This window comes from Sipha flava, unplaced genomic scaffold (genome assembly GCF_003268045.1).
Source record: "Sipha flava isolate LNK unplaced genomic scaffold, YSA_version1 202_pilon_pilon, whole genome shotgun sequence".
NCBI lineage: Eukaryota > Metazoa > Arthropoda > Insecta > Hemiptera > Aphididae > Sipha > Sipha flava.
In genome coordinates this window covers 1,373,076-1,387,373 of record NW_020272797.1, presented here as the reverse complement: position 1 = coordinate 1,387,373, position 14,298 = coordinate 1,373,076, and the positions used below count along the sequence as shown (strand labels likewise).

Sequence of the window (14,298 nt, the reverse complement as noted above, 5' to 3'; positions counted from 1 at the left end):
AAAATAAAATGGAAAAATTTAAAAAAAAAACAGCCTTCTTTTATTATTGATTTAATCTGAAAAATTATTAATTTTTTAAATTGATATAAAATGTATTTAGTTTTACTTATTTATATGTGTATTTCTCTAAATAAACTTTGTTTTTTTAAATATTTTTGAAGTTATAGATTAAGAGAACGTTACACACCCATTTCTTGTCGTCTAAAAACATGTATTTGGAGAATAACTCTCATTTGGACTGAAGTTATCCTACAAAAATCAAATATCAACCATTTATAGATAACAATATTATCTATGTTTCAATATTAGATAATATGTATTATTGGACTAATTTCTATTTTATTTTTATCAATAAAAATATAATTTCAAAAATAGAAATTGAAATAGACAATAATTCAATGTTAAATATCCAGTAAAATCTAATAGTACCGAATACACATAACTAAGCAATAATATAATATAAATATGCTATAAAAAAAATTGGATCTAAATATGCAAATATATACAACATAACAATTTTACTTTTATATTCTATAGATCACAAAACCAATTTCTATCTTACTCTGTAACTTTATAAAAAATATGCTAATGCATGAATATCCGTCCTTTAATAATGAGCATTGATAAAATCATAAATCATTGAAGTATATTATATGAACTATTAATACACCAAATTAAAAATAACATGGACTTAATAAGAGATTTTCAACCCAACAGTTTAACAAGAATACAGTTTATCTTATTTTTAAAACCATCTAATATTATTATTCAATTGTAGAATACTATAATTGGTTGGCAATACTTTGTGAGTGATAATACACTAAACCAGCAGTTCTTAACCTACGGTACGTGAAGAAATTGATATAATTTTCATTGTATCATTATTATTGTCCCGAAATATATAATTTATTTGATAATTAGGTAGATTGATGGTCATTCGTAATCATTAAAAATAATAACTATAAATATAGTAATTTAATGACTAGGTTCGCAGTTTTAATAATAAAAGTTTTCATACATAAAAAAATAACGAATACATTTTATTTTTTGACTTTGTAGTAATTGAAAATTTCAAAAGTAGCATGTAGATATAAAAAAAAAAGTTCAATTTCGCTGCTCTAAACTACAATCATAATTGACATTTTTGGGGCGTCAATTTTTAAGGTGGTCGAAATTTGGTCTCTAAAATATATTTGTATATATTATGAATTATTAAAACTTTTAAAATTGAAATTGATTTATGGTGTTTTTTTTTATAAAAATATAGTATATGAACTATCAAAATATGTAAAACAACAACAAAATGAAACAACTTCTATGATGAATAATGGGTATGATGTAATTAAATATGTAATTTGTAATATGCTATTGCATATTATCCCTTAAAAAACAACTCTTCCAAATCGAACATAGTAAGAAAAATAATGGTTAATACTATCAAATGTAATTATAAATATTCACGACAACACCGACGAATTATGTACCACCGCTTAAGATTCACTTGACAATTTAATAGGCTTGGTGATATTTTGCTGTTAAGGTACTTTTATTATTATGTTTTGTTAAAAAAAACTTCGCGAACAGTATTAGGTACTAAACAATCTATCTACTGGAACATCTTCCGGATATCGAGCTACCCTTTATTGTTTTCAACGAGACTCTATCGTAGTTTTCGATTTATAGCTCTAGAAATAAATCCGATATATTTAACATGTGATGTACAAACACCGAAACACATAATTAATTGCACAATTGCGGTCTATATGTACCTGCGCAGCTACTCGGTGTAATAATTCGGCCATTCCCTGTCCCGTTTGCTTTACCATGCTGTAAAAACATCCTTTCTTATTTGCCAACAAGACATGCGGATGGTCAAACTCGACCATTGTGCCCGAGTCCATAACAAGTATTTTATCGCAATCTATAACGGTGTCTAAACGATGAGCAATTGTTAAGACCGTGGACGTTCGAAATTTTTTCCGAAGAGCCCCTTGAATCAGCGCATCAGTCCTGAGAATTAAAAGATAGTAATTGTCCGCGAGCAAGTTTGTATACGGCAGGGGTATATTATAATTAATAGGTACTGCGAATCGACGTTGGCAGTGGCTTCATCCAGTACGAGAATCTTATTGTTTTGCACAATAGCTCTGGCTAAACATATCAACTGTCTCTGGCCAACACTGAAATTCGAGCCACCAGCAAACATTTTCGAGTCCAAGCCGTCGGGTAGTTCGTCCACCACGTTTTTCAGCTGCACCTGAAACAAACCCATCTCGTGTATTACGCTCGACAAACCTTTAATACCTATGGTGAAGAGGCAGTTACGGTAAAAGTGAAACGTACGTAACGCTCAAGAGATGGCGTTGGTTGTAATGATATTGAATAATGACGAGAGTACTATATGCTTACTTCGTTCAAAGCATTCCAGAGGATGAAATCGGGGTACCGATCAAATGGATCTAAATTCGTTCGGATTGTTCCCGAAAATAAAACTGGATCTTGAGGAATGATGGAAAGCTTAGACCGTAACTCGTGCAATCCGATTTGGTGTATTTCAATATTGTCGATTACGATGTTACCTTCGTTAAAATGCAATCTTAATAATGCCCCAATTAAAGACGATTTCCCCGCACCGGTTCTGCCAACAATACCTATCTGTGTATTACGAACAAAATGAAAAGAAATTAAGTACAGTACAAACAATATCATTAATAATACGACTTTCTATGCGCATACTTTTTCCATTGGTTCGATGTTCAAGTTTAGATTGTTTATGACATACGGTGTATTCGGTCCGTATTTGAGGAAAACATTTTTGAATGTGATCTGACCATTCGATGGCCATTCATCCTGTGGTTTTTTATCTGGAAAAATAATATTTGTCGATTTTTTTTTATTTAGTCCCATCGTCCATTGTTGTAAAATAAAATGCAACGACCGTTACCCGCAGCCGATGTAAACGCAGCTTCCTTCGGGACGTTTGTGTATTCCAGTACCCTTTCGACCGAAACCATTTGGTTTTCTAATTCAGCTGTTTCGGTCATGAAATATTGAAACGTACCGGCCAATGTCAATGCTTGGGTAATGGTCAGGCCGACGTTTGCTCCGTATGTATCTGAAATAAGTTAAACGGTTACTGACAATATTCAGCGGAATATTCATAATTTGCTATATCTTTTACCGTGACACTCCACCACAACGAAACTAAATGTTACCACGCTTATGTAAAAAAAGCAAACCAAATCCAACCATAGGCCATAGGCTCCATTCGAGAAAATTAACATATACCAAGCCGAGGAGTGTAGATCCTAAAAGGTATTAATTAATAAAACACTGCAAATTAAAAACGTAAAAATCGTTTTTACGAACCTGATTGTCGTCGAATTCTTCGGATAAGATTTGTTCCGCTTTAAATGCTCTAATTGTTGTTAAGCCTTGAAGAGTTGTATTTAAATGTGCATACACTGGACTACGTGCTATATTTATTTAAATATTAAAATTTATTGAAAAAAAAAAATACACAATGGTATTTCAGTTCATTATATATAGATATACTCAGTGTTGGGGAAGTTACTTATTTTGGGTAATTAAATTACATTACTAATTACTTAGAAAAATTGTAACTAAATTATTTTAAGTTACTTTTTTTTCATTTTGTAAAGTTAGATTACTTATAAGTTTTAAGAGTAACTCAATTATAATAGAAGTTATTTTTTTTTTTTAAATATCACGAAGCTTAATATTTTTGTCTATTTTGTCTATATGACAATACACAAACTAAATAATGACAATCAATAATATGAAATTATTAACAATTAATACTAATTTTGCTATACATTAAATATTTATCTTTATTTTTCAAATTTATTTTAAACAACAATGCGTTTTCAAAATTACAGTCACTAATTTTAGATCGCTTTTTAGTGCATAGATCTCCTGCTATGATAAACAAACGTTCAACAGAAGCACTTGAGGGTAAAACAGTATTCTACTCGTACTTCAAAAAAATTAATCTCATTATTGGTATGTTTTTTAAAATAATTAAATCACCATTAAAAGGAGTAAATAAAAAACGTTCAAGTTCAGCATTAGAATGCTCTTGTTTTAAATCTTCATCAAAAATAATGTTATCATTGACTTCCTCAATTTGATTTTGCACTTAAGTATTATCATTAACAGGTTTGAAATATTCTATTTCACTTTGAAGGATGTCAGTGGCTTTTTATTTTTCCATTACTGACATGCCTTTAAACTTTTATTGTTCTTAAAATATATTAAACCAAAAAAAGTAACGAGTAATTTAGTAATAATTACTACAAAAAAGTTACTTAAATTACATTTGAATTACTTACAATAAAATGTAATTAAATTACCATCAAATTACTTAAAAAGTAATTTCGTTACAGTAACTTGTAACTTAAGTTAAGTTACTTCCCAACACTGGATATACTATACGTTTTAGAATTTTTTTAGGTATATATACTCACTGATTCCTTCCAACCGTTTGATACTTTGAATTGACGGGAGATAAAAAATTCTTATTTTGTAAAAGATAACTGCTAAGATAGAAGAGGGTATCAATAGATAGGTGTTGACGATTCCAATGACGACTACGATCCCTATGATCGTCAATCCGAACTAGTTTTGATTAACACGCATTAATCAAGATTACATTTTTATGAAAACAAATGTTAGTATGTATTAGATATTAATCATATATGTTATTACATGTAAAGAAATCATCAAGGCCTCTGGTAATACTTCGTCAATAGCTCCCATGTCCTTTGAAAAACGGTCAAGAATTTGACCTACGCCAGATGAGAAATGCAGGAAATTTATTATTATAAGACATGTAAATTAATAATGTAATTTATATTCGAATAATCGAATTAAATGAGTATTCGAATGTTCCCCGAATAGTGTCATCATAAATAATTCGAATATTCGGATATTCGATCATTCGAATATTAGTATTCGATGCTACAATACCTAATTTGTTTTATCCGTTTTTCCATGACAAGCTTTTTATACTATTTATTATTAAGTAATTCATATCTACACAATTAAAGATAATGTAAGTCAATGATTAATCGACCTAAATACGAAAATAATTCTTATCTTGCAGGTACCTGTTCGTAGTTAGCTTTATTTTACTCGTTATAGCCAATAACTCGTAATACCCATACTCGTTGTAGACGTATATTTTAACATACAATCATATGTACTGTGCTGGGACCAAGCGTTTTGCTTGTTGTAAGCAGTATCTCATTCTAAGCGATACTTACTATAGAGATTTATAAATTATGCTGTATTAATAATAATTTAATTATGATATTCGAGTATTTTGCACAATTCTTATTTTTGTAATTTAATTGCCCAGTCAAATAGTAAATATCGCTTCGAATCCACTTCTCGCAGGCCTCTATGCACCATAAGCCATAAAATATTATTATTAAATGTTTTGTGTTGCGCGAAAACTTCAACGAATAATTTTCGTTACGTATTGTATTATAGCATCGAATACTGATATTCGAATAGTCAAATATTCGAATATTCGAATAATTCCCATCACTAATGTAAACATACATGTATGAGTATAGTCGAACCTCTATTTAACGAATTCCTCTAAACAGCGAATTTTGTTATGAAACTATGAAATATTCACTAGAAATAAAAAAAAATTATAAATTTATTATATATTTAACGAATTCATTTTTATACTATTTATTTTTTAATTACATTATAATATTTCTATTTCGGAGTTTTTAAAAGTGTCGCGAAAATAGTTTCGAGAACAATAAAGTGTTTTCAACAAAATTCAATGTGTATTTTAGTATACTGAATATGTAATAAATAACATTTTAAATTCTTTAAATAATTGTAATAATTTATATAGTTCTTCGGCAAAAAAAAAATCTATCAAATACATTAATTTAGTTGTAATAATAATATAATATTACGTATTACATATGTGTATGTAATATAGATGTACCTCTACCTATATACTTTACGGTGTGTTTAATACCGTACCATTATTTATTACTGTAAAATATTTTTATAATTATTAATATCATATACATTATTGTTTAATAATTTGTATTACATTTTATTATTATCGTAAATTTCGCTTAGTAGGTAATAACAATGTTTTTAAGCCAAAAAAACATTTTATTTGGTTTAACAAAATTTCTACGTAACAAGTTTGTTAAGTAGTCAAGAAGAGGTTCGACTTTATATAATCACGACGCGATATTCTTACCGGACGAGTTGGTATTGAAAAACAACATTGTAGCTTTCATAATGGCGGTCAGCATCTTTTTATGTAAGTTCATCGAAGCGCTCATGCAAACGGATATGAACACGGTCGACCTGGCGATGGTAGTAATTACCACGGTCGAAGTGATGATGATGAAAATACCTATACAGAAGTTCCGAGGTACTGGCAACCTCGTAATTGTTTTCTTCGTCCACTGGCCGTTGATCTCTTTAAGCGAGTGTCTTACAATTTCCTTAGTACCTTGAAATCCGCTTTCTTCCAGTTTCACCCTGATCACAAAGCACGTAAGCTGTCAACGTCTAACGAAAATTCAAAATAATCGACGCGTATGTAGATATATATGTATATATGTATGTAGATACCAATAAGCGAGCCATAGATCTCCACCAGACATCGACATTTGAGTGAAAATGCATATGAGAACAAAAAACAATATTTTGCATTTCCGTCCGCCGGCCAACATGTACGAGAAAATAGACCTGGGGCGCGCAACGTTTATCTCGGAACGAGCTCCGGCCGCCGGACTACTATAAATGGCGTGTGTAGCTTGAGGTTCACCGCGTTCCCTTGACGAATCGTTCATGGTCGTTGACCAATTTACACTGGACTTTTGAATCACCTCCGCGGTATTATTCGCTGACGAACGAAGCGACTTTGCAAAGTCCAAGTCGGACGATTGGATCTCTTCGTACGTACCTTCCATCAACACTCTTGCCTAGAACAACGGAGAACTGTACTTATACCTACCCTCTTGATTTGACATATTTACACGATTCGAAGATATCATACACTGCATCTAGTGGCATGCCCAGGTATTCTCGATAGGTTGAGGGGGATGATGTAAATAACAATATATGTTCATACATTTTGGAGTATATGAAACCAAAAACATAATAAGCAGGTTTCAGGGGATCAAACCTTTCAAATATGAGCTAATTTTTTTTAAAACTTATTCGGATGAACCCATAGGCGCAATTTGGGGGGGGCATAGGTGTGCTTAGCACCCCCACTTTCGAAATTAGCACCCTAAAATGTGTTAATGTTAATTTACATTTAAATACTCATTACTCATTATGTATAGAAAAACATAATAATTTTTGAGTTTTTTTGTATAAATATATACATTTTTATACAATACAAAAATATTTTGATATGAAAATAATAATACGTAGAAAAACTATTATGATTTTAAAAAATTACCTATCTAAAGTACCACCGCATGCCAATTTAAAATCTAAAAAAGTTCTAGAAAAAACTTTTAGGCCAGTATTTCTATCCGAAAAAGTGTTAAACAAATAAAATACAAACATCATTATAAAACCATAATTTTATTCGCTTCAGTCAGAATCTAAAAGTGATCATGTGATAAAACATTTGTGTTTATAGACAGGTGATTCGTTATACGCGTAATAAAAATATAAAATTAAAGTGAACAATTTAAATTTAGAAATACTCATATATTTACCAAATATTTTAGTAACTGTTGAATTGTACGGTTTGCGGGTGTCTATAACCATTAAGGAACATGAAAAAGATAGATGGGCTTCAGCACCCCCAGTTTTTTCATTGAAATTGCGCCCCTGGATGAATTGTTCTGATATTAAGTCGTTAAGAAAAATGCACTATGGAGTTATATCTCCTAATCTTCCGCTTCCCCCTAGGCACGCCACTGATTACGTTATTATGTAATATACGGCCTACGCTTACGTTTTTCATGAGAACGATCCGATCGACATCCTTCAAGTATTGCAGCTGGTGTGTAACAAGAACACAAGTTTTTTCTTTAAGGAAACCTGTCAAAATTATAAACAAAACATCAATCGAAATCCAATTTTAAATTATTCACTGCCATATGCAACAGCTACCTTTGATACACTTTTCAAATAAATTTCTGCTAACGTGTGTATCAACAGCTGACAGAGGGTCGTCCAACAAATAAATATCTGCCTGCTTGTACACAGCCCTGAAATAAAATTTTTCCAAATAAATATCTTTCGTTATATCGGTGTATAATTTACACAAACCTCGCTAAATTTATTCTCGCTTTTTGTCCCCCACTGAGAGAAGTACCTCTTTCACTAATTTTAGTCTTATCACCGTGTGACAAGCGTTGAAAATCTGCTTCTAGTTCACAAACATTTATAACCTAATTCAATTGAAAAATTACATTCTATAAAGTGAAATGAATCGTAATATTTTCGTTTACTTGTTTATAACGTTCTTCATCCATCGGTAAACCAAAGAGAATATTTTGTCGAATGGTACTAGCGAACAACCAGGGTTCTTGGGATGCATAAGAAACAACACCGCTTGCCGAAATGCTACCGCTAGTAAGCGGCAGTTCTCGCAAAATCGCTTGTAATAATGAACTCTGTGAAAATATTCATAAGTCCCGACTTTGTATAATCATTGACAATATGTCCATTTCTGTGTTTTACGTATGTGTATATACCTTTCCGGCTCCCACAGAACCAACAAGTGCAACTAGTCGTCCATGTCTTATGATTAGATTAATGTTTTCTAGAGAATTATTTGTTTGAACATCTGACCACTTAGCTGTAACATTGGAAATAACTATTCCAAATTGTTTTGTTGGTTGTGCACCATTGTGAATATTCTTGTTATTGAATGAATCAGTGTTCGTATTAACTAGATTGCTGTTAGTTGTTGAAATATTTTCTATTCGATCATCTTTTTCTTCATATAGTAAAAAGTGCTTAAGAACAAACGTATTTAATTTATTATTATATGTATATTAATATATTAATTTTTTGCTTTTATTTTTGAAAATATATAAAAATATCTTTAAAAAAAATAAATAAATACAATACAGAGAAGCCGTGAGTAGAGTTTATTGCGTAGGAAATTGATAATATTCGATAAGAACATTTTAGGAGTTCCGAATAAAGTAAAATATAAGTAATATAAGTAAATATATTAATATGGGAGTTGAGTATAAAGTATGAATAAATGACAACCACATAATCTATAAATATATATATAATCAGGGCCGGATTAAAGGGTAGGCAAAATAAGCAATTGCTTACGGCCCAAAAAAAATTCGGCCCATAATTTTTAAAATAAAATTTATATATATTAAAAATAAGATTTAAGAAATTTTTTCTCATGAGTAATTATGAATTTATGATTTTATATCATAAATAATTTAATATTATGGTTATCAAATTTGTTGTAAATTTGTAACTGTGATTTATATCAATTAATTCGTTATTCTAACTAATGTTCCAAAAATATTTCATTATATTAATTTACCTTTATGATGTGATCAGTACTCAGAAGTTTATTAGTTTAATTCTATAGCGACTCAGGTTTTTCCTAAAAATAATATTAAATAAACAAAATTATAATAATGATGATATTTATATCATTTATATATATATAGTAATTAATAATTAAATAATGTAATTATAAAGAAAATTAATATAAGAATTCAAAATTTTAAATGTAGATTCAAATGTAAATTATAATTATTTTAATTTTATTTGTGATACCTAATAAATAATTGAAAATAAAATTAATTTTTTTAAGTGTATGAAAATGATGTGTAGGCCATTTATATGAATGTGCTTACGGCTCTAAAAACCATAATCCGGCTCTGTATATAATATATATAATCTATAAACAGATTATAGGCAACTGTATTTTTACTATGTCTATAATGTAACTAGGTCACATTGTAGTAATGCTTATTAATTAAATTCTAATAATTTTTAAAATCCCAATATTTTTTTAAATTATTTTTACCTGAAGACGTTTAATAGATACTAGCATTTCAGCTAAATTTGTAACACTTAGGGGGTAAAGAGTTGTCATTGTCACTCGTAATAGATTGAAGTATGCTAAGACGACGAAAACCTAAAGATTCATAATAATTTACAAAAAAATTTTTAATTATGAATTTTATTGTATATAACAAGAATGTTGTTTACTTTTCGAACGGTAATACCATTTCCTAAAAATACATATAATAATATACTAAAAAATACTGCAATCCTTGCGTGAAATGCCGTTAAAGATAAAATTATCATCTTGTTGAACAATGATTTTCGTATCTCTTTGATTTCCAGTCTATTATAATAATATAATATTTATTTATTCTTATTCACGATTATATTAAAATAAAAAATGGTTTCTTACTTTCTGACGAATTGTACTAGATACGTGAAAGGGTTTTCCCAAGTGTACGTTTTGATAGCTTGTATGCCTGATATTATTTCATCCATAAAACGAACCCTCTCATCAGTTCTTTTTGCCGTATTTAATCGTAATTCAGAGGTTTTCTTTACCAACCAATCTGAAAGTTAAATATCTTTGTTTTAACGAATAATCCTAACGAATATTTTAATATATTTCACACAACCTTGGAATGGGACGAACACAACCAATATTGAAGTTCCTAATATTGATGATGGACCTATTTCTTGCCATAAAAGGTAATTGATAACAATTATATGAACAGGACTTATCCACAAATAATGAAAATAAAATATTCCTGTATCAAACTTATTTACGTCATTTGATAGTAAATTTGTTATTTGACCAACCGTGGTTTTACCAAGAGCCCTTTTACTCAGCCGCAATGCCTATAGTTTTAAACAATTTATTATATACTTTAAAATGTATTAAAATTGTAATTAAGTATACAAAAACTAAACATTTTAAAACCAATTATGTGTAATTTATACACTAACATATTATTTTATGTTGTATAAATGTAAGCTGTTTAAAAAAAAACATATTTAAAATCATTCATGCAGCAATCATTATTGATTAATATACGAGTCAACTCGTCATGTACGGATCTGAAGTTCAGGGCCGTATTGAGGTCTGGTGGCGCACTTGGGGAATCACTGTATTTATGCCCCTCCCTCATGGGGAATTGGAAAATTTGCATTTTTTTTACAAAAAATCATTTGAGATATATAAAGCATATATAAAAACATAGTATACAAGGTAATAATTACTAATGAACTTTAATAACTATTTGTATTACTTTAAAATATAAAAAATCAATACATTATAAAAACATGTAATTTTCTTCAAATGTTTTTGTTTTACTAATGTATTAGATGATTTAAATTTATTTTAATACAATATTCAAATGGTACTTCTCTTGCTTTTATAGAGACAAATTTATTAATGACATTATCAAATGAAATTGTTTTAACTACATATTTTTCTATTGATAAGTATATACCAGTATGGCGAGATGACTAACCTTTTGTTGATCTAAGATAATTTTTTATAATTTTCAGCTTGCTGAAATTTCTTTCACGAGTAGCTGTTATAACAGGAATCGTTAAAAATATTCGTAGTGCCACCTCTAAATTCGGATATAAATATTGTAAAGAGTACTGATGAATATGCTTTAGAATATCTATTTTTGTAATCTTAAGTTATTTTAATTTTTAAATGTTGTTAAGTTTGGTATATCGTATGTATTATTTAACAAGATTTTTCAAATATTTCGGGAAAAATATTACATACCTAAGTAGTGTTGAAATGTATGCCCCTCTTAATATTGCGCCCCTGGCCCATACCCTCTTTTCCTGCACTAAATATGGCCCTGCTGAAGTTTAAGATGACATCGCACACAAAATGAAAACAATTATATAATTAAAAATTTTAAAATATAAATTATTTATGTAATATATCAAATAGAGTAAATAAATTTTAAATCGCTATAAGACTTATACACATATTAACTCATTAGTAATTAAATTAGTTAAATGAAAGGTTATTTTATTTCAATGTGGTATTTTTTCTTATACAGTGTAATCATGTAATGTTAACGATTTATTTTTTTATTTAACATTTAAATGCATACCTTTCTATAAATCATCGAACAACAAGCAACTCTTATTTTCATTCCAAAGTGTTTCATTTCTGACTGCATCGAATGATACACAATCATTGTACCTAAAACGTTCATTACAAGACAAGATGCATAAATATATAGATGCCTTAAATCGGCTTTATTCGATTCATCAGGATTAAAGTACGCCAATAATCCTCCAATCAATAGAGGTTGAAAACTCCTATATATAGAACAAGTATTAAACATTTATATGTATATGTTAATTGTTTGATACCAATACGATTATAATAGTATAGAAAAATCTAATTTTTACTTCAAAAAAATTTCACCCATTGAAAGTACAAATCCATGTAACATGATTTTAGTTCCAAACATTTTAATTAAAGCCTTCAACAAACTGGGTTGTTTATTTGTCTTGTGTGTATTTTCCAACTCTAGTCTCCATTTACTTTAATAAAAAATACCAAAATATAATAGTTAATAAAAAATATAGTTTTAGTTTCGAATATGTTCACTTTTCTAAATCTTTGCTTAACAATGACGATGTATGGTCACTTAAAGTCGAGTATAAATCCTTTATTTCTAAATCTTTCGTTTGTCCTTTTTTCAACAAGTCTAACAACCAGCTGAATAAAACAAAATAAAAATATTTTAATATATTTATTCATATAAAAGTTTTTCATCCCTTTAATAAGTAAAGTAAAATTCCGAAGTATTTAAGGAGTTTTTTGAAAATTATTCCAAAAATTATACAGCAATAAATAAACAACTTAGTGAACTTATTAATACTTATAGTACTATTATTAATAGCATATATTTTCAATTAGTTTGCAAATTGTCAAAGTATCAAAGTAAGTTAGTTTGTGAATTGTGTACATCGGTCGGATTACGTGTTAACATTAAAATAGATTAATAACTTACAAGCAAATTAAAAATAAGCTATTGTATAATCAATACATTATACCTACATCATATATGATTGATAATTGTTTTGTTTCGAATTCAAAATAGAACATTATAAATTTGAGAATTTAAACTCAATATTAACCATATTTAATATGATTATTCGAATTTAGTTTTTAAGCTTAAATATTGCCCATACGACTACATTATCAACATAATATATAATATTTTACAATCACTGTTCAAATAATTAAATTTAACTTAACTGTAAATATAAAGAAAAAATATGTTACCTGAATGTAATGATTTCAAATATATTTGCGCTGGATCTAGGATTCTGAGATGCTTTAACATTAAAATTATCATCAAATTCCATTTTTACCTTAAATAATAAGACAAAATATGATCTTTGACGTAAAATATTTATTAATCATATTTAAAATAAAAAGTTAATTATAATTTACATTACTATTATTTTAGTACAGCTGAATTAATTTACACTTAACACCTCACTTAATTTCAGTTTTATATAGGTACATGAATAATTTTCTACAAAATGTATTTAAGTTAAAGAAAGGTAAAAGTAATTTTAATTAAATAATGAACTTGGTAAGTAAAAATTATTTTATATTAACTTCACGTTTTAATTAAATTAAAATGATTAACTAATTAATGGATAATAACCTCACAATAAGTTAGTGTAGTATAGTAGTAGTAGTAAGTGTAAAATGTATGTACTATTATACTAATGGGCTAACCTATAAATGATTGTTACAGAGATGGTTTCTAGTAAGTTGCAGATTCAAATAAGTTGGCTGAATTTGTACAATGTACATTAAAAATAAATATATATTAAACGATACATTAGACACTATTTATAGAAAAAAGGGAAAAAAATATTAAATATTAAAGCGACAAAAATATATACTGCACCGAGTCTTTGGAATGTGGCTGACGATACTGTATGATATTTTATATATAATCAAATAAAAAATGAAATAAAACGTAAAGGAACCAACTAGGAAATTTGAAGAACAGAAAGTTTTTAGTTAAAATACAGATTATAATATTATATGACATGATGAAATCACGGATTAATTTCACTGGTTGGTAGCAAAAATAATTATTAATAATTAATCTCTATCAATACAATCAAAACGTATAAATTAATCACTATAAGTGTTTGAATAATTGTGTCTCATGTGATTATCAAAAAAATAAAAATAGCTTCTACAACCAATCATAAGTAAACTCTGATGGTGGAGGACTAGGATAGCAG

The 14,298-nt window shown here is 28.4% G+C and overlaps 1 protein-coding gene across 1 annotated transcript; it reads right to left on the bottom strand.

Moving 5' to 3' along the window:
* Positions 1-506: 506 nt before the first annotated feature.
* On the bottom strand, positions 507-14,073 carry LOC112682350 (multidrug resistance-associated protein 4-like). The gene is made up of 26 exons (XM_025552918.1): positions 13,778-14,073; positions 13,313-13,401; positions 12,632-12,742; positions 12,430-12,564; positions 12,126-12,336; positions 10,659-10,881; positions 10,436-10,592; positions 10,228-10,366; positions 10,043-10,153; positions 8,730-8,993; positions 8,484-8,648; positions 8,302-8,423; positions 8,143-8,240; positions 7,985-8,070; positions 6,640-6,992; positions 6,260-6,546; positions 4,729-4,808; positions 4,488-4,638; positions 3,370-3,476; positions 3,182-3,308; positions 2,945-3,115; positions 2,737-2,864; positions 2,410-2,655; positions 2,085-2,257; positions 1,770-2,010; positions 507-1,685 (listed from the first exon to the last, which is right to left on the bottom strand). Exons 2-26 carry the CDS (start codon positions 13,393-13,395, stop codon positions 1,650-1,652), a joined length of 4,005 nt encoding a protein of 1,334 aa, XP_025408703.1. The 5' UTR covers positions 13,396-13,401; positions 13,778-14,073; the 3' UTR covers positions 507-1,649.
* Positions 14,074-14,298: the final 225 nt, after the last annotated feature.